Source organism: Medicago sativa, chromosome 3, assembly GCF_051527215.1.
Source record: "Medicago sativa cultivar Bolivia chromosome 3, Bolivia_mono, whole genome shotgun sequence".
Classification (NCBI taxonomy): Eukaryota; Viridiplantae; Streptophyta; class Magnoliopsida; order Fabales; family Fabaceae; genus Medicago; species Medicago sativa.
Window position 1 is genome coordinate 62978355 of NC_140751.1, and position 21419 is coordinate 62999773.

The following is a 21419-nucleotide window of genomic DNA, read 5'->3' on the forward strand; positions in this document are numbered from 1 at the left end:
CATCCAACGAGGTGGCATGACCAATGTTACTAGAAAGTGCTCCTAAAAAGTGAGAAGCAGAATCTCTAAACACCACTCCAATGTCCCCACAAGATTAACCACCAATGGAAGAGCCATCACAATTTATCTTCACTATATCACCAACAGGAGGGATCCAAGCAATGTCTTGAGCAGGGGTGATTCTTTTGATCTTAAGGGGAATATTGAAAAGCTTAGTTATATTGTAATCCTGCATAGCAGAGTCCCCTTTTACCAAATTCAGGCTAAAGCTAAGCTTGACTTCAACTAAAACATTGTTGAATAAGGTGGACATAGATTGTTGCTTGTTGTGAAAATATTTTTGATTCCTCTCTATCCAAATGGCCCATATAATGTGTATGATAGCAGAGTTTAATATCCGTTGAACAAGCTTGCTGCCAACTCCCACCCTGCCCAAAATCAAGTGCAAACAACTAGTGTAATCCAAAACCTGTTCAGTACCCTTCTCAAGCCATTCCCATAGTCTGAAAGTGACTGGGCAGTCAAAGAAAATATGCTGGGAAGATTCAGCAGTTTTGTAGCAGAAAAGGCAAATGGAAACAATGGAGCAACCCCTCCTTCTGAGATTTTCATCAGTGAGGAGTTTGTTATGTATCAACCTCCATGTGATGAAAGATCTAGAGGGAGGAATACGAGAATTCCATAGCAGTTTGTCCCAAAGAACCTTAGGACTGTTGCCAGAGATGGTGATAGAAATCTGGCAAGTGTACCAAAAACTATCGAAGTAGTAATAAATATCGATCCACAAGGACTGTGTTAATTTCAATTCTAGCAAGCGCTTTATACGTTTGGATGTGTAAAGTTTGTATTGGTTGCCCTAGGCAGAAAAGTTTGGTTTCATCAGACTTAATTAATTTGAACAAAGTTTGAATGAAAATTATATTGAGATGAATGATTAAGCCGGTGAATCCGCTATTGCTTTATATGAAAACGTTGACCCCTCTTTACTCTCAATTACTACTCAATCTTTACGATAAATTAACTAAGTGGTTTTGATCAATCTCTTGACTCAAAACCCTTTCCTAAGTTATAACCATATTAATCTCTTAACTAGATTGAATAACCGTGGAAGCGTTGTTGGAACGTTAATTCATATATCATAACTCTCAATTTCCTATCTCTAGGTTCCTAGTGTTGAGTTAAACAAAATTACTATATCAGGATTAAAAGCTAGGGCTAGTAGTCATTCAATTCCTAAGATCAATTCATGTGATTGCAAGAAGCTAGGGCTAGTAGTCATACAAAACAATAACATTAAAAAGCAATAAACACAAGTAATTCTGAATAAAGACTGAATAACATTGATTATAGAAAGAGTTCAACTACAAAATCATATATTACAAGAGTTTCATCATGGCTTAATCAAACTAAGAGTTTAACTACTCATAACTAAACAATCATAAGCATAAACAAAAGAAAACATACATAAATCTAACCAACGGAGAGTTGGTATGAGATTCAGGGCTTGTTCCTTGGTCTCCTGCCGTCCTCTGTGCTCAAAATCGCAATAATAATTGGTCCCCCTAACCTTTGCTAGCAGCTGGATATTTATAGAAAGAATTTAGGGTTTCAGAAAAAGCCCATCATCGTGCCACGTTTTGGGACCATCGTGGCACGATGCCTTCATTAATCTGACGTGGCAGCAAGTTCATCAATCAATCGTGGCACGTTTAGTTTTCCATCGTGCCACGAAAATTCCAGAATGTCACCATGAACTCCACATCGTTGCAACGTGCCACGACCAGTGATCAACGTGGCACGATTGCTTAAACTTGGGCAATATTTTCTTGTTTTCTCAAAGTTTCTTCTCTTGAGCTCTTGTTCCTGTTTTGGTTTGATTTCACCATGAATTCCATGCAGTTGACTCTCTAAATGCTATTATAAGGCATAAATATGACTAAAAAACTAATGTTGATGCACTGTCATCACAACCCCAAACTTAAACCATTACTTGTCCTCAAGGAATCCAATTTGTAAATGGAAAAATTGCAGTAAGATAACACTTACCAACCAATGATATGCTTAAAAAGTTCACTCCTTTCCGGAGTAATGATGTACCGGATGCCTATCTCTTACCTCCAAATCCACAACTCCGCGCAATTGTTTGAATAGGGTCACACAATCATCATGCAGGTCTGCTGTATTGCCATAAGCTTGAAAAATTTCTAAACTGTCAATCAAAGTCAGAGCCAAGTACACACTTTTAAGGTCTTTCAGGGTTATAACGGGGCTTAGGTGAAAGGTGGATATATTTTGGGAAGTAGTGTTATAAAACAATGAAGTTAAGCTCATACTACTTGGGTATCTTTGGAAACATCACAGAAAACCAATCCCCTTCCTTTCAAATTTATCACAGAAGAGTACTAGAGAACTTATTCTTTCGAGACATATAAACATTGTTGGTCTCATACACAAGATTCTTTTCTTTTCATTTTTTTTTCTACACATTTTCAGGTGCTTTTTGCTTTGTTTTTCAAGAGATAAAATATAAAATTTAACAATTTCTCTTCTCTTGGTTCTCTAGTACCCCCACCCCAAACTTAGTAAGTTGCTAATTCCAGAAGCAACCCCAAACTTGAACATTTCATACAACCTAGATAGATTAACTTCAAACAATCAATTGGGACATTCATTCCTAAGGCTTTCTAGGTTTGTAACATGGCTCGTCATCGAACAAAAAGATCTATACCTAATGGCTCAATTTGGCTTTACAAAGGATAAATAATGCATAAATCAAGGTAGGCTCAAAAAGGCTCAAGGTACCAAGCACTTTGCCTTAGTGTGTACAAAACAAGACCAATCAACAAATAGAGAAATATCGCAAGTTCTAGAAACAGCAGTTGCATGTTAATCTAAAGATTAAAGGATAAACACCGACATTCATGAATAACTAGATTGTATATAATGTCGTGATCAAAAGAAATACATCAAGTTAGTTAATTACATCTCACTCCAACAAAAGAAAGATGTAGCTACTTATTATAGGTAGTTTATGAGGGGTTGAGTGGCTCAACTGGGGTTCAAACCCGAACGAAGGAGAAAAAACTAATCTAATTACTAAATTTGTCATCAAAAAAACTACTTATGGCAGTTTTATAATGCATAATAAGAATATGCGACTAGATGAATTGTGTGTTTGAGTTGATTCCTCAAGCTCGAAGACTTGCTCCATCGTAATCTCTATGTGATTCGCTCTCCTTCTCTCTCTAGTTTGATGATTGTGAATGGAATACTTAAAAACGGCAGTTGTTGGTCCTTATATAGTAAATGAGAGTTAATAAAAATTTTCTTAGCAAATTTCTTACTTGCTTAGAAAAATCAACTTTCTTCACCTTAAAGTAATTGTCATCTGTGTAAACTGCTTTTTTAGACAACCTTAAATTCACTTAGAGAATTGTGTCGTGAAAATCTTAACAATATTTCTCAGTTGAAATTCACTTGGTTGTTATGGTCTTGGCTTTAGGCACCTTAACTTCAATATCCATATTCTTCTAATGCTTGAAAACAACAACTTTTGGATAGATTCCTCCACTTGGTTCCATGATCCTTCCTACATGTGAAAACAAGACAAAAAGTAATAAAATAACTTGAAAAGCTTAGCAAAACAACTAAAGAAGCAAGTGAAACAAATCTAACCTATCATGTGTGTGTTAGTGTTGGTTTGTTGTGTGTGGAGTGTGAGTTGAAGGAGGTTTATTAAATTTGTTGGGTTTGTTGAAGATACAGGGTACATGGAGGAAAAAGAAAGGTGACAGTTTTTTTCCTTCATTATTACATATAATTTGAGTTATTTTAATAATTTATTTTTTTGTTTATTTTGTAAAACAATATTGACTCAAATGCCTCGTCATGAAAAAAATACTAATTTAATGTGTCAACTCATCATTTTTACACATTCAGATGCTATACATATTAAAAATAGGAGAATCTTACATGACAAACATATAATTTTTTTATACAGGTAAAAATTTACTCTTTCCAAAATTCAAAGGAGCTTTTTATGGGGAGATATTGACTAATCCCGCAGACCCCATTTGGTGGGGTGGGACGTGTGTTGTCTTCCTAAGAAATGAAGGGGAACTAGGCATTAAGAGACCTCAACATACGAATGACGCTTTTCTGATGAAGATGCTTTGGAATTTGATCAACAATCTAGATGATCTTTGGTCTAGGGGCCCTCTATAGTAAGTATGGAAGGAACAATGACCTTAGGATTACTATGAATTCTCAACCATATGATTCTCATTTGTGGAAAGCATTATCAGACATTTGGGAAAAATTCAGCAGAATATTGTCTGGCAGTTGGGCGACGAGAACAACATCAATTTTTGGCTGGATAAATGGACCCCAAGTGGAACGTCTCTTATGTACATCACTAATCGAACTAATATTGACACAACCCTTTATGTTAAGGATGTGGTAACCCCTTCAGGAGATTGGGATTATAATTTTATTACTTCTAACTTACCGTCTACCTTTGCTTTTCAGGTCCTCGCTCTCCCATCTTCTAAGGACACGGACGGACCTGACAATACTGTTTGGGAAGGAACCAACACTAGGAACTTCACAATTCAAAGTGTCTATGAATCTCTAAACAAAAGAGCTCATGAGCGATGGAGAATGGAAGGCCTTGTGGAGTTGGAGAATGGAAGGCCTATGAATCTCTAAACAAAGTGCCTATGAATCTCTAAACAAAGTGCCTATCGATGGAGAATGGAAGGCCTTGTGGAGTTGGAAAGGCCCTCATAGAATTCAAACATTTATGTGGATGGCGGCTCATGAGCGACTTCTCACTAATTATTGTAAGAGCAAACGGGTGTCGGAATATCTGCCACATGCTCTGGATGTGATAAAGACAACGAAACCACTATTCATGTTTTGCGGGATTGCCCTATAGAAACCCAAACTTGGATAAGGTTAGTCCCTTCAAATCAATTCTCTAGTTTTTTTTTCGTTTAACTTCAGGAATTGGATCTTCAAGAATATCAATCATCAGTTGCATGGTATTCAAAATAAAAAGTGGAGAACAACTTTTTTAGCGGCTTGCTGGCACATATGGATGTGGAGGAACAAAACTATTTTTGAGGATGATTTTCGGTGTCCGACTGACCCAACGTATGCTATTCTCAAAATGGTTGAAGACATAGCTACTACTCCCACATCCTTTGAAAACTCACCAATACGACATTATATTTATTGGCTGGAAAAGACCTCGGGACGGGTGGGTTAAGCATAATTGCGATGGAGCATGGGATTCCTTGGGGTCTAGTTGGTTGTGGTGGTCTATTCCGGAACTCATATGGTAGATGGCTTAAAGTGTACACTTGCAAAATCGGAAATTGTGACGTGCTTTGTGCAAAAATGTGGGGAATGTACTTGGGAATGCAGTTTGCCGGGAGACATGGTTTCCACCATCTTCAAGTGGAAAGTGACTCAAAAACTATGGTTGCCATGATCACAGTGAAAATCAATATCAATGGCAATCCGCCCACCTTGGTGCGTCGTATACAGGAGCTCTTAAAGTTGAATTGGCAGGTGCATTTCGATCATACATGGCGAGAAGGAAACAAGAGTGTTGATTGGCTATCCAATCTTAGTTTTTCTATGGACTCTTTTAACATTCATGTTATGGATACATCTCCTAGTGAGGTCTCTAGTCTCCTTTTTGATGACATTTTTGGGGCTAGCATTCCTAGAAACATTCATGTAACTTTGTAGTTCTTTTCGTTTTCTAGGCCTCAGCCCTCTTTTATTACCAAAATTTTTTTTTTACTCTTTCCATTTCTTTTTGAATGTCATCTTATATTACTCTCCAATTAATTAAGTGATTTTTTGAGTTTTTTTTTCCTTTTGTACCTTCATTTTAATTCATCAATATTTTTTTTGTGGATAAACCGTCTCTTTTTCCAATAAACTTGATATTAACAACTATTATAGGGAATCAAATTTAGTTTTATGAAAGTTTAAATTTTTACAAAACAAAAACAAACAAACTTTGTTTAAAAAAAACTTTGTATAAAAAGAAAACTATTTTTAGTTTTATTAAAAAGGAGTAAGTAGGTGTAATTGAGAGTACCAATAAACTATCAAAATGACAGTTAAACAGAAACAACAAAAATATACTCAAACGACACTAAAAAAAAAAGAATATAACACACACATATGGCATGGGCGAAAAGCACTTTTAACAACAACAACAACAACAATAATAAATAAATAAACCAAACGATTGAAATCAAGTAGTTACTGAGCTTCACACGAATAATATGGGTTTAATTCCTTGGTGAAAAAAACAAAAAAAAATTAATATTACTATATGACTATTTCTTTTATCATTATTTTTATTATATAAAATATGTTTCATATTCACAACGTCTATGTGGAAATTTTTAATAGGGAATAAAGTCATTATGACCTCTAATTTTAGTTTATGAAATCTTGTTATGGAGAGTTTTGTTGGAAAAACGAAGATTAAAGGTAACCAAAATATTGACAACAAATAATGTGTAGCATAACAAAAATGTGTTAATTGATGTGTATATGTTGAGCAATATCAGCTAAATATCGAACATCACAGTTTTACAAGAATAAAAATAGTAAAGCAATTTATAGGTTAACAAATTAGAAAGATTATAAGAGGACAAAGGATTGACATGACAATATATAAAGCTGGTTAATCCCATTTTTCAAGCATACTCTAATATCAATCCTTTTGTATCTTTTCATAACATGGTGATGATATTCATTATCTTTTCCATCACCTTCACATGTGGTTTTTTTGGAAATGTCGTTTCAATTTCAAATGGCAATGAGATTTTTGTTCGGGATGAGACATATGCCAATTCTTTACCTTACGAAGCCATCTTCAATTTTGGTGATTCTATAAGTGACACCGGAAATGCTGCTGCATTCAGCGACAAACATATGCCTGACAATAGTCCTTATGGCTCAACTTACTTCAAACATCCATCTGGACGTTTATCGAATGGACGACTGATTATAGATTTTATAGGTAATTTTACTCTTCTTTTTTTAAGTTTGTTCAATAAGATTTTCTAATATGAAAGTAAAAAAAAATGGCAATGCTAGAAAATGGTATAACATGCTCTAGTTAATATAGTTTGTTAGAATCGTCAAAATTATTAAATCTTAAAGTCAATATATTTATGATTGAAAAATTTACAAGATTGTACTCATTTTAATTGTAGCTGAGGCATACGGATTACCATTTTTGCCGGCATATATGAATGTCAACAATAGCCAAGGAGACACGAAGAAAGGGGTAAATTTTGCATTTGCAGGTGCTAGTGCACTTAAAAATATTTATTTCGCTCGTCGTGGAATGATGCCACCAAACACCACAGATCATTCATTGCGTGTGCAACTTGAGTGGTTTAAGAAACTAAAGCCATTCATGTGTAAAAGCAAAAAAGGTTTCATTATAACTACCTACATATTTTGTTTGTTTTAAATATATAAATCTTCCTCATGAAATAACACAACTTTTGTTATGATGTGTGACAGAATGTACTAGCTACTTCAAAAAATCATTGTTTATAGTGGGAGAGATTGGTGGGAATGATGTTCTGCAGTATATCTCATCTAAAAAGTTTGCAGAAATAAGAAAAGTTGTTCCCCCATTGGTTGAATCTATTACACTTACCACCATCGTATGTTATATCAATTTTAAGTACTTGAATGTCTTCTTTAACCATAAAAACTAAGCTCAATTAAAGATATGACTAAATGAATATTATTCTTGGATAAATGTAATAGGGATTTTTTTTTCTATTTTTTATCTTCAGTCATTAATCAAAGAAGGAGCAATGGAGCTAGTGATTCCTGGAAACTTTCCAATTGGGTGTAATGCTGGTGTTTTGACAAATGTGATTAGTAAGAAGAAGGAAGACTATGATGAACTTGGGTGCCTGATAGCTTACAATGCTTTCGCCGAATACTACAATGAACAACTTAAAAATTCCATAGAGACATTAAGACATAAATACCCTCAAGCTAAGATAATATATTTTGACTACTACAACAATCTCAAACGTTTATATCAAACACCACAACAATATGGTGTGTGGAGTTACTATTATATTTTCTTGTTTATTTTACCATAATTTATTTTTGTCAAATTATTTTGAACATGTACGTCATTTTATGTAAATTAATGATGCAGGTTTTATTTCTGATAAGGACGAGATTTTGAAAGCATGTTGTGGAGGAAGTGGACCATACCATGTTAATCTTACAGTATTTTGTGGAACAGGTAGCTCAACAGTTTGCCCCGACCCTTCAAAATATATAAATTGGGATGGCTCACACTTAACTGAAGCATCTTATAAGTTAATAGCAAAGGGACTAGTTGAAGGCCCTTTTGCAAATCCTTCCCTTAAAACTCCTCTTTTCAATATAGCTTAGAATTGGTGAAGAAAAAAGTTGCACTTCATACATCATTTTACCAAAAGTGGTTGGATAGTCTCCTACAACATGGAAATAAATGTTCGAATCTAGACCAAGAGATGTGCCTATATTTAGTATCCAACAATGTTTTCAATATGATTTACCTTCAGCAGAGGAAACCTATGGAAGCTAAAACAAATCATGAGCAAAATATTAGTTTACTTTTCGCATGATATGTAATCTCATTGTGATTTAGTTCTTTACTCCAAAAAATAATTTATCATTCAAAATCGACTGCAATATGTATTCTTCAATATTCTTTAAAAAAGAATGTATTATGTGATATTCTTTATTTTTTGAATAATATAACAAAATGACCAAATTGAAAAATATAAATTAATTATCACATTTGTAAAAAAAAAATTGTCCAAAAAAGATTGTCAATTTTAGTTTTCAATGTGATATTAATTATTGTATTTTTCATTATTCCCTTTAATTAATATTACAAGAATCACTTACAATTTATTATTCTTCACTTCGTGTTTAACACAATAACTAAAATGACAAATGAGTAAAATCACAATTTTTTTGCATTCAACATTTTTTAATTTATGTAAAATGATCAAATGTGACGATTATTGTGGGATGGAGAAAATATTCCATCTAGTCTCACATATAAACAAAGATTTTTTTTTTTTAGATTCATTAAATAACTAATATATCTGATCTATATTAAAACTATATACATTAATTATTCAATAAATTTAGATTGAATACACCAATTATTCAAAAAATTAAAACTACACCATCCGGTCACTAATATAAGGAAAAATCTACATTTTAGATTCATTCATTTAATGATGTATGTGGTCTATAATAAAGACTATGTGCATCATTAAATAAATGAATCTAAAATATAGATTTTTGATAATAATAATGATCAGAGGGTATGTAAAACAGAAGAAAGTAATATTTAATTACATTTAAACAAAGTTTATATCCATAACAGCCTAATCCAAAGATGGAGTGAAAAACCATCATTCCAATTCCCAACTTCCAAATGGCTTTGATTACCGTAAATTTTGAGAGAAAAATTTGCACAACGCCAATTCAAGTTAACCCGTGTTTCACTGCGTCATGTCTTGTTTACCATGTGATAGTAAAATTTCCAAATCAAGTAAATTATATTCAACTCCACTTCTTCTCTCTCATGCAATTATCACCACGTTTCACACCAAGACAAAAACCAAAAAGCCAAAACTTTTTCTTTTCAATTCCTCAACAACAAACATCAACATCATAACAATAATCTCAATCTCAACTTTCACAACATTTTTCACACACGTGGTCTCCACCATCATGTGAAATGAGTGTCCTTATGTTTCTAAATCATGACTCTACCACTTCTTCTCAATCTTTTACGACAACATTTAGTAACATAACAAAATGTGTTACCAAACTCAAAACACTCTTTCTTCATTGTTTCTAATTTTTCTTCTTCTACAATGGGACATTCTTCTAAACACACTCCTCGTACCCCTACTTATCTCTTACCTTGTGTCATTGCTCTTTCTTTCTTTTCTCTCACAGCACTTCTTCTCTACAAGGTTCTCTCTCCAACCCACTTCTCAATTTCCCTTATATCGTTAAAACTATGAAGCACTGACACCAGACACAAACACAAACATGTATGGTCAACGACACTGACATTGACACACCTACAGAGGAACAATTTGAAGGGAAAAATATTCAACGTAATTATATGTATCAGTGTCGTGTCGGATACCAGTTTGTGCTAGGAGCTTTCAAATTCTATCATTGTTTTTGCTATCTAACTATTTTTTTCTTCTTTGTGTAATTTTATCAAACAGGTGGATGACGTAGCTAGCAGAACCGGAACAGTGGTTGGTCACAACCTAGAACCAACACCATGGCATGTTTTTCCTACCAAATCCTTTGACGAAGAGACTCGACAGAGCCGAGCCTACAAAATTATACAGTGCTCTTACCTCACATGTGGTTCTGCAGACTCTGGCGGCAAAACAGGACCTAGTTATGCCGCCAAAGATGCAAAACCACAGAATTGTCCGGATTTCTTCCGGGCGATCCGGAAGGATCTGGAGCCATGGAAGAAAACAAAGATTTCTAAAGGGCATTTGGTGGAAGCACAAAAGTATGCTGCATTTAGAGTGGTGATTGTTGGAGGGAAGTTGTTTGTGGATTGGTATTATGCTTGTGTTCAAAGTAGGGCTATGTTTACTGTTTGGAGTTTGTTGCAGCTTTTGAGAAGGTATCCTGGGTTGGTACCTGATGTGGATTTGATGTTTGATTGCATGGATAAGCCTAGCATTAACAAAACAGAACATGCTTCAATGCCTTTGCCATTGTTTCGTTATTGTACCACAAAGGAACACTTTGATATTCCTTTTCCTGATTGGTCCTTCTGGGGATGGTAAGATCTCAATTAGGGTTCTCTCAAAATGTTACCTTTTCATCAATATTTCATTCTGTTGTTTATTCTTTAATACTAAGTGTTATTTGATTGGACATTATGTTCTTGACTCATTGAAATTCAATGATATATTAATATCAATTATGGAGCACTAGCATAGACACGGACATCAGACACGACACTGACGATAAGAAGTAGACATTGATAATAATTTTAGAAAACTGGATGTAACCACGTGTTGGTGTTCAATCTGAAGTGTTAGTGCTACATTGATATGAATATATTTGATAGACAAGATCAATTTTTGGACTAGGATTGATGTGAATCAACTATGTAATGTTGATGTTTTGATTTAACTCCTCTAAAGTGAGCAATTCACGTTAGAGGAAAGTAAATAATCTCAATTGTAGGTGAATAAATCAATATTCTACATTTCAATATATTCATAATTTGTTATGCATGTGTAGTTAATATCGACCATTAATATTTATTGCTGTTTAGAATTACTTACTTTATTCTATAAATTGAATTACTGATTTTAAAGGAATCAAATGAGGGTCTGTTGTTTGTTTTGATGATTTGGTGTGCTGTTTCAATGATGTGATTGTGTTGAACATTTGTTGGTCAGGCCAGAGATAAACATACGACCTTGGCAAGAAGAGTTCCCAGATATTAAACAAGGTGCTCAAGTTGTTAGTTGGAAAAATAAGAATCCGCTAGCCTACTGGAAAGGAAATCCAGATGTTGCTTCTCCTCTTCGTACTGAATTACTTACTTGCAATGATTCTATGAAGTGGGGAGCAGAAATTATGCGTCAGGTTGAATGCAATGGCCTTTCACAAATTGGACATTAATCGATCTTTGTAATTTCAATATGCTTTATGTACCAAACTTTAGTTGTCTGATGTATATTTTGATATGCATTGCAGGATTGGGATGCAGCTGCTAGAAGTGGCTTTCAGGAATCAAAACTTTCGAAACAGTGTAATCACAGGTAAGCAACTTACTGTCTTTGTCTTAGAGCATTACTCAACACTCAAAATTACACCAACTAAGAAGATGGATTATAATGCTCACAAAATATACATGGACTGTTTTGCTCAGTTAAGACGGCAATGCTTAATTATACATGGCTTAATTGCAATTTTGGTTCTCCTATTTTCACTCGCTCACATAATTGGTCCCCCTCCCGTTTTCAAAATACAATTTTTTTTGTCCCTCACTCAGATTTTAGACCCAAAAGCGGTGATGAGAGAAGTTTCTATTGACATGACGAGCATGTTTGGTTTCACGTTTGTCATATCATTTCTACGTCCCAATGACGGATTATCATGAATTTAAGTAGTATGAAATTCTAGTTTCCTGTGGACGTGCATTTGATGTCATTTCTGTCGTAGAAACAAACTTATGGGACATAAAACCTGTTGTAGAATCGTCTTGGTGGATTTATAATCTCTCTGTCATCTGAATTTGCAACATATTTTCATCTTCTTCACTCATATATCCTCTCATTCCCTCTTCACCAACTCCAATTCTCTCATCTGGATGATTCTATACTGGCAAGTTCTATGCCACGTCAATAGCAGATTTAAAATATGGAGGACCAATTCCGTAAACGAGTGAAAATATGTGGACCAAATTGCAATTAAGCAATTTAAACAAAAAAGATCAAATTAAATTTAGAAGTTACAGTGATTTTGGATGTTATTTGGTTAGATCTTCAAGTTTTATTTTGTGAAGTAGTTTTATATTGATCATGATTTTTATGATGCTGCTGATTGTTGTCCTTTGCTTCACACTCTTTTGATTTATTTTTCCACCAGATATAAGATCTACGCCGAAGGGTATGCATGGTCTGTGAGTTTGAAATATATTCTCTCATGTGGTTCTGTGGCACTAATTATACGGCCGCAGTATGAAGATTTTTTCACCCGTGGCCTTGTTCCACTACAAAACTTTTTACCAGTTGATCCTCTAGATCTATGTCCATCTATAAAGCGCAATGTAGACTGGGGAAACAAGCACCCAAAAGAGGTATTGGTTTACTCATTGTTGTATATTCCTGTCATTTAGTTTTGATCCATGTGGACCAGTATAGTTCTATTCTTTGTGTCTGTTATTTATACCCATGTCTTATAAAAACCTGCTCAAAACTCTTGTATTTATAAAAGAAATAACAACAAAAAATGTAAGATGTTGCAAAGTCTGACAAAATTAACAAATTCTTGAAGGGAGACGATAGAACATCGAGGTTAATATCAAATTCCTTGTCACATGTTTAGCATTGTATGTTAAATATTATAAACTTGTTCATTTTGTGTAGTTGAATTTGCCAATCAAAATGAATGTTTTTGTTTCAACTATTCAAAATGAATGTGATATGATATTTTTTCAATATTTAAGGAAAAACATGGTTATTATTAGGTGTGACATTTGACCACAAAAGCTTTGTTTAGGTTGGCTTATTCATAAGCATAAAAGGTTTGTTTAGGTTGGCTTATTTGAGTTTATCTATTGACATAGCACTTATGAGACTTTTTGAGAGAGCATATGACAGGTCCATAAGCTTTCCAAGCTAGCTTGTGTAAACAACTTATAACTTAAAGAAAAACAGTTTTATTTTATTTTACCTTTTATAATAGAAATAATACATAGGCACCTATATGATAAGCACTTATGCTATAAACACTTAATTGAGTTGTTTATCCAAACGGACCCTAATGGTATAATAGAAATTATGTGCTGGTACTATATATACACAGAAGATGCAATGCCATGAAACATAGCTGATTTGTTTATCCAAACAGCCCTAATGGTATAATAGAAATTAGTGTGGTGGTATTATAAATACATAGAAGATGCAATGCCATGAAACATAGCTGATCCTAGTTTGATTACTCCATGTTAGTCACCTATCAATTTTATACTGCTAGTCACCTCAAGTTTTCTTCAATTATTGAACTTTTCTTTGTAATTAGATTTCTGTGAGAAGTACATTACCAATGAATTTGATTAATTATGTAGTTGTTTTTATATTGTTATACAGGCTGTGGCGTTGGGGAAAAGAGGACAAGACTATATGGAAAGCTTGAACATAGATCGAATTTATGATTACATGTTCCACCTTATCTCGGAATACTCAAAACTTCTCGACTTCAAGCCTTCTTTACCTTCAACTGCCTTGGAGGTTTGCGAGGAATCCGTTCTTTGCTTTGCTGATGAGAAGCAGAGGTCATTCCTTAGTAGATCAACTGTCTCCCCTTCACAAACCCCTCCCTGTACTCTCAAACCTGCATAGAGTGAGTGATCTTACCTGTATTTTGGTGCACAAAAATACTAAACTAAAGATGTAGAAGTTCTAATATCCAAGAACATGAAATCACAGTGATTTGGCATATGCTACAGTGAGCGCCATTGTTAGTAGTAAAAGAAAAAGTTGGTTATTACATGTAAATTTATAGTGCCTTGTAGGTAATCATTTAAAAGATGTTGCTTTTGTAATATTTCATCATCATTTAAGAGAGCATACATTGCGGGAATTCTCATTTTCATTTTCTTCCGTAGTCATTTTTTCTGTTACTTTCCCCTTGTCTCCTCCTTCTGATCATCATCATGCCATCATCATCATCATCATTACTACAATACAATGAATTAAGAAAAATCAGTTTGATCCAATTATGTTGTGAGCAAAATTCTAGCAGGGAATGATTTGCAATTAAAATTTGGAAATTTCACATGACTATTATTTAGTTAAATTAATGAAATTATAAGATAATTTTCAAAAACTTAAATGTCTAGAGCACATTAATTTTTTGAGTCGGTCGATTAAGTGGTTGGAGCGCAGTGAAACTTAAAATTTAGGTTGTGTCTAACTTAAATCTTATAAAATCAGCTAGTAAGATTGTGGACTCCAGGGCACTCTTTAAGACCTTTAAATGGTAATTTTTACAAAAATATGTGTAATCAATGCAATATTTGACTTTTGTATAAAATAATTTGTTCTTTTGGAATCCTTAAACAGTGCCTTGTTAATAAGAGCAGAAACCATTAATATTTAATTGATTAGTCTACAATGCAAGATAGAAAAATTTCTGATACGTTTGTTCGTTATAATCATCAAAATCTGCTTGCCGACACTCCCAGATCAATAGACTTCTCATAGCCATAAATGTGGCACTTTCAACGTGCAGGGACCAAAATTGGAAAGTAAAGATAAAAAACAATTTTCTTGTGTTTTATTGATGAATACTCTTATATTTTGTGTGAGGAAAAGATTGGTTATTGCATAAAGTCGCTTTTAATTTAATTTCCCATCTGGATCATATGGCATAGTATGACATCATTCACAAGGTTTTAAAATGTTGTAGCAGTGGCATTGGGATGCTTAATGTTTTGGAGAATTGCAGTTCAATGTGATTGACTTGACGCAGTTTCACTCATGAACATTTAACATAAAAAGGCTTATATATCATTCATATCACAATTTCAGACCCTTTTTCGTTTTTAAAATCTCTGACCAACCATGTTTAATGTGGTTTAATTACCATTAACAGAGAGAGTTTAACTGTGTTTTGAGGTTTACCAACGGTAAAATTCTTAAAACACTAGCTTTTAATAAAAGCCTTTTATACGATGATGATGAATATGTTGACATTCTTTAGAGTTCCTTGGAAGACACTCAAATATAAATCAACATAAAGCTTTTCGTCTGACCTAATGATCAAGGAAGGAGATTGATGCATATTCAAAGTCAAATGCAGATGCTTGTTCGATTTGGAAGCATTCTATTATAAACATGGCTTAAACAACCAAAATAATTGGGAAGTTGAAGTTCTTACAAATATCATAGGTTAAGGGGAAATGGAATTCCGGCAGAAGACTCTACATTAATTTGCAAGTTTTGTAAAATGTCTAATCTTTGATCCAACGGCCACGACAGTCTCACAAGTTGAAAGTGACTTATCAACCGAACATGTTGTAGTGGATGTCGTATGCTTCAATTGCCTACTAGCAACGCACCTTCTTGAGGATTGGAGATCGGCTCAAATTATTTGAGGTGGTCGTGGAGTCGCTCGTTAACAAAAATCATTTAGATCTAAATAGTTAGGAAACAGTTGTTGTAATTTTTGTATATTTCAAAAGTTTTATAATATATAATTAATAGAAAATTATTATCACATTATTATTATTTATTATTTTGACTTGGTCTTATGCCCATGTTTTAATTATAAAATTTTTTGTAACTGTCTTTCCATTATATCTCTTGAACGTGGCATTAATACAGCTTGGTCATACCTTATTTTTCTCTAAAACAAAAACGGTCACTTAGCTAAGCTTGTGCCTATTTATATTGTTTTAGTGGCCATGCTATAAGGAGGTATTCTCACACCTATCCTTTCAGAAATATAGAATGTCATTTTTATTTAATCATGATTCTTTCTTCTTCTAATATTCACGTACAAAAGGAAGAATTGTTTCACCTCTCTTCAAAGTCATTTTTCTCTCCTCCAATAGATTGAGTTCCTGATTACATCATTCCAGTGATTATCAAATTCAAGCTGTTCTGTCGCCTCTGATATGATTCATATCAGGGAAGAACATGTTGTATCCTGGGAGGATATGCGCTTATGAGGCGGATAAATCCTTAAGGACAGTGACTTTGTCACGCCTCATGTTATATAATGGGTTACTGTTTGGCAGGTTATCTCTTTTCATTGTTTCGTGTTTGCTTACTTCGATTTCGCCGACGTCAAATCACCGCAATTTCAAGAACAGATAAGTTTATTGTTCTCTCTTTTACCTATATTTTATTGATGCTTATATTTATATATGTTGATTATTATTTAGAGATAATTAATATCACTAATTTCTCCAACAATCTTAAGGATTTATATTCGACATAGAATTATTAATTTTGTCTTGAATTTGTAAATTGAATTATTTGTTGATGAAAAGAAAATTACGAGAATTGAAAGTGTACTTGTAATTTAATTATTTCGTTCCTTTTCTTGATCTAATTAATCAATGCTAGTAATTTTTATATACAAAAGTATGACGTGTTGATTCTTTAATATTTAACCTCATGGTTGATAGCTATGGTTTTCTTTGTAATTGTTTGTTGAGCGTTTCTCTTCTGCAAAGTAAAACTAAAGTGAACTTAATTCTATGAGTTGTTTATACCGTTATGAATGAGAGAAAATTGGTACTTACATGTTGTGTTTATTTTTACTACTACTGGTCTTCTATAATAGAAGTCGTATTATTATGTACTTTCAATATCTAATCATGTTTATTTGTAAAATTGGAGGATGTTCGTTGACGCTGAAAATTTTGGTAGCGGTAGTGAACCTTTGATTTAAAGAGAACGAGTTGCAGAAAATTATACCGTGGATATGTCACACAGGTTCTATACTGTCTTTTTGTAACATATTAACTTAGTTTGTTTACCTTCCTTAGACAAACAAAATGATTGAATCTTTATGATGTTTTCGATATTAGAGTTTCTGTTTTATAAGCCCATTGAAATCTGTATGCATGTAATTTGTGAATCCAAATTGATGTGTGTATATTATGAGAACAATAATTTGAGAAAATTTATATCAGTTACGCATGATAAAGGGAATCAGATTGTGAATATTATATATCTTGATGATCACATATAATTGAGTATTTTAATTATTGAATCTAGGTGGAGTTAACAATTTTTTTTTCTTGTTGCATATACTGATACCATTTATACTTGTTTATGGTAGTGTTTACTTGAAGGATGTATGTGGTATATATGTTTGGATTGATAGATAAAATTGATATAAAAGTTTGTTTATCTTTAAACTTTGATTATGCAATCGGTGGTCAACTTTTGCTGTTTTTCATATTGTCTTCTAATTGCTAATTTAAGTTATGTAGTAAAGTTTTGTTGCCACTATGTCGACCCCTGTTGAACGAAAATTTAGAAACAAATGAGTGAATTACAAGTGTGATAAAGTTTTTGTCACTTAGACCTAATCTAAGTAGACCTGAATATATTTTTGTGGCACTTGATAAACTCATGAGATATATATTGAGATACACCTTAAAATATTGGTGACATATTGTGGATTATCCATTGTATTAAAATAATACAATGATGTTTGATTTATCTATGTGTGGATTTATTTTCCCCAATGTGGGGGTGTTGTCACTTGGAAAATAATTCAAGCAGACTTGAATAAAATTCACACAAGGATTTATATTTACCCAATATTGGGTGTTGTCGCTTGGAAGCATTTTCAAGTAGACCTATATAATAAATCTAAATGTAAATTTATTGTGTAATCCGAGTTTACTTTTATAGACTTGATGAAATAAGAGGTAATTGACTTAGAGACGTCTTAGTCAATATTTGTGAATTTAGCGGATCCGTATATAAAACCCCTTGGGAAGAAATTTAGGGAAATGAGACTTTGCCGCTCGAAACGACAAGTAATGGGAACCCAACCTTTGTGATTGGAGATCCCATGAAGAAGGTTCAATGGGTAAAAACAAGTTACTTGTTAGTTCTGTTAGCACTAAAATAATGTTGTCTCTTTCCTATAGTGTATGATAATGGATGAGATGTGCTAAATATAAAATTGATGGCTAAGCTTTAAAAGCTTTTAATGATTACCATAAGCCCTTATGGGTGGTGTATGGTTGTAGCATACACTAGATGGAATCACCTATATGAGTGTCAAGTGGGGCCGCTTGCATGAGACCGTGGCGGGTCTCTAGAGCACTCATGAATACCAGGCACGCGCACGGCCTATTCGCGCACAACCGCGTAACAGCAAGAATTGTGGGGGTGTAATGTGATTGTGAGACCTCTTGCATACAACAAGTGTCTTGGGTTCCATAGCTTGCTAAACCAATTCACTGTGTGTTAAGTCTCATTAGTCTAGGACGGGTTCCATAGCTTGCTACACCGTTCCGATGCATTACATCTACGATGTTTATCCAGGAAAACTCTTTTTAACCTTTTAGTTTAACTTTTGAAATATGTGGGGGATTGTTGTAATTTTTGTATATTTCAAAAGTTTTATAATATATAATTAATAGAAAATTATTATCACATTATTATTATTTATTATTTTGACTTGGTCTTATGCCCATGTTTTAATTATAAAATTTTTTGTAACTGTCTTTCCATTATATCTCTTGAACGTGGCATTAATACAGCTTGGTCATACCTTATTTTTCTCTAAAACAAAAACGGTCACTTAGCTAAGCTTGTGCCTATTTATATTGTTTTAGTGGCCATGCTATAAGGAGGTATTCTCACACCTATCCTTTCAGAAATATAGAATGTCATTTTTATTTAATCATGATTCTTTCTTCTTCTAATATTCACGTACAAAAGGAAGAATTGTTTCACCTCTCTTCAAAGTCATTTTTCTCTCCTCATATAGATTGAGTTCCTGATTACATCATTCCAGTGATTATCAAATTCAAGCTGTTCTGTCGCCTCTGATATGATTCATATCAGGGAAGAACATGTTGTATCCTGGGAGGATATGCGCTTATGAGGCGGATAAATCCTTAAGGACAGTGACTTTGTCACGCCTCATGTTATATAATGGGTTACTGTTTGGCAGGTTATCTCTTTTCATTGTTTCGTGTTTGCTTACTTCGATTTCGCCGACGTCAAATCACCGCAATTTCAAGAACAGATAAGTTTATTGTTCTCTCTTTTACCTATATTTTATTGATGCTTATATTTATATATGTTGATTATTATTTAGAGATAATTAATATCACTAATTTCTCCAACAACAGTTCGGTGAGAAAAGTCTCATTTTCTTCATATATGAACAAAGGTAGAAAATTGAGACGTGTCTCTGCGATGATGCAGGGGACTTTGTTCTTGCAAAAACATTTTGGTTATCTCCTCTTTGTGATGTTGACATAAGGGAAGCAGTTGGTTTGCATTCGGCCTTGGAGTGGACTTCATACCTTCAATTTGATAATGTAGATTTTTCTCCAGACTCTAAGAAGGTTGTGGATGCTTTTAGAACAAGTGTAGAAAATAATAGTGAATTTGGATGTAATAAAGATGTCCATAGACAATTGTTTCAAAGTAGATTTCAAAACTCTCATGTTGAGTTTAATAAGAGACAAGCTAATGAGGTCGCTCACGAGCTAACTCAGGTAGCCCAACATAATGCTAGCTCTCACACTTAGGAGGCAAGCTCATCATCTCGGTCGTTCGCAGGGCCACGGGTGCCAACAACTATCTTGCTATCATGATTAATTTGCATTAAAGCTTTATGCGCACTAGTCTAAACCTATTATGCAAACATATCAATATCATAATCTTGAACACTAATTGATGAGTGAGATTGAGTTAGAACGTACTTTTTTTAATGGAATTTAGTTAGAACTTGAAACACATAATTATACGTAATTTGAAATTGCATGTCCAAAAATTTCAAAAGAAGTTAAAGCCTTAACGCACTATTGTATGTCAAAACAACGCAGTCTAAAGTCCAATATGATAACGGTTGAATTTTCAAGAAGCATAATAAATAATTAAATATGATAATAATTGAAGTCTAAAACATGAAAGGTGGGGGATTCATTTTCGTTTTCACAAAATTTTCCTACACAGTGTCAACAACTATATTCGATGTATTTGTCTTTTTTTTTTTTTTTCTAACATAAAACAATTTCCTTAGCAGCTGAATGTAAATATGTGTCCATATTTTTTAGTTAAACATGTTTTTGGTAAATATAATTAAAATTAAATATGTTTTTAGAGTTAAATATGTTGTCATTTGTCCTACCAAATTATCTTTTTTTTGGAAGAAATATGTCCTGCCAAATTATCAAATTTTGTTTTTTATTCCGTAAAATAAGAATCACTCTTTTTATTTTTTTTTACAAATTATCTAAAAAGCAGTGTCTCTCTTGTTATGTCAACGTAATTTTTAAATATTTTTTTACATTTGGAATATTATAAAAAAATTCATGGACAAAAAATAAGCTTAAAATTTGACTTACAAATCTAGATTTGTTAAATTTTTATGTAGTAAAAAAATTATATGTAATTCGTCCATGTAAAAAAATTCTACACTTGACAACAAAACTTAAATCAAGGCTAGTTTTGTGGCCGCCATTTATCCAAACCATTGAAGTTTTTGTTCTTAAATCAAAGGTTATAAATGTGTTTTCGCACAGTACACAAATTTTCTACAATGTGCACTTCAAAATCAATCGGTGGCGGTCACACCTCCGTTACGTCGCGATGGAGGGGTCCATGATTTTTTAGTGAGATTTCGTTGTTGACGTAAACAACTATATATAGAGAAGACATCTTCAGCTGTGTCAAGCGCCTCCGCAAGCACTAGATGTTTTGGATTGGGTGGAGGAGAATCTTCTACAAAATCATGTTAGTAAAATTAAAACGGTAAACCGAAAGTCGAACTCTTGTCGCATTGTCTTTTTAAAACTTAATTGAATAAAAAGTACGAGTTCGTTGTTTGAAATTTTTGAGTATAACTTTATTGTA

At 33.4% G+C, this 21419-nt stretch overlaps 2 protein-coding genes and 1 pseudogene across 3 annotated transcripts; all 3 read left to right on the forward strand.

Moving 5' to 3' along the window:
- The first annotated feature begins 6755 nt into the window (after positions 1-6755).
- LOC146939014 (GDSL esterase/lipase At1g28610-like) lies at positions 6756-8735 on the forward strand. 2 transcript variants are annotated; one of them, XM_085757893.1, is made up of 4 exons: positions 6756-7051; positions 7248-7709; positions 7845-8118; positions 8222-8735. In XM_085757893.1, exons 3-4 carry the CDS (start codon positions 7866-7868, stop codon positions 8461-8463), a joined length of 495 nt encoding a protein of 164 aa, XP_085614019.1. In that variant the 5' UTR covers positions 6756-7051; positions 7248-7709; positions 7845-7865; the 3' UTR covers positions 8464-8735. The 2 variants fall into 2 exon arrangements, with proteins under 2 accessions (XP_085614019.1, XP_085614017.1); XM_085757891.1 differs by having other exon boundaries at positions 7248-8118.
- On the forward strand, positions 6769-7763 carry LOC146939015 (GDSL esterase/lipase At5g45910 pseudogene; annotated as a pseudogene).
- A 1172-nt stretch (positions 8736-9907) lies between the features above and the next one.
- On the forward strand, positions 9908-14436 carry LOC146939016 (O-glucosyltransferase rumi-like protein (DUF821)). Its single transcript, XM_085752838.1, has 6 exons — positions 9908-10052; positions 10317-10897; positions 11526-11715; positions 11827-11891; positions 12721-12931; positions 13944-14436. Exons 1-6 carry the CDS (start codon positions 9951-9953, stop codon positions 14193-14195), a joined length of 1401 nt encoding a protein of 466 aa, XP_085608964.1. The 5' UTR covers positions 9908-9950; the 3' UTR covers positions 14196-14436.
- Positions 14437-21419: the final 6983 nt, after the last annotated feature.

What these genes read in the sequence shown, in the direction of transcription:
- LOC146939014 (XM_085757891.1), top strand. Translation starts at nt 7,866, where the DNA reads ATGGAGCTAGTGATTCCTGGAAACTTTCCAATTGGGTGTAATGCTGGT. An exon ending in TCAAACACCACAACAATATG is followed by an intron (nt 8,119 to 8,221) that starts GTGTGTGGAGTT and finishes TTAATGATGCAG; the next exon opens with GTTTTATTTCTGATAAGGAC.
- LOC146939016 (XM_085752838.1), top strand. Translation starts at nt 9,951, where the DNA reads ATGGGACATTCTTCTAAACACACTCCTCGTACCCCTACTTATCTCTTA. An exon ending in CAGCACTTCTTCTCTACAAG is followed by an intron (nt 10,053 to 10,316) that starts GTTCTCTCTCCA and finishes TTTATCAAACAG; the next exon opens with GTGGATGACGTAGCTAGCAG. An exon ending in TCGAAACAGTGTAATCACAG is followed by an intron (nt 11,892 to 12,720) that starts GTAAGCAACTTA and finishes TTTTTCCACCAG; the next exon opens with ATATAAGATCTACGCCGAAG.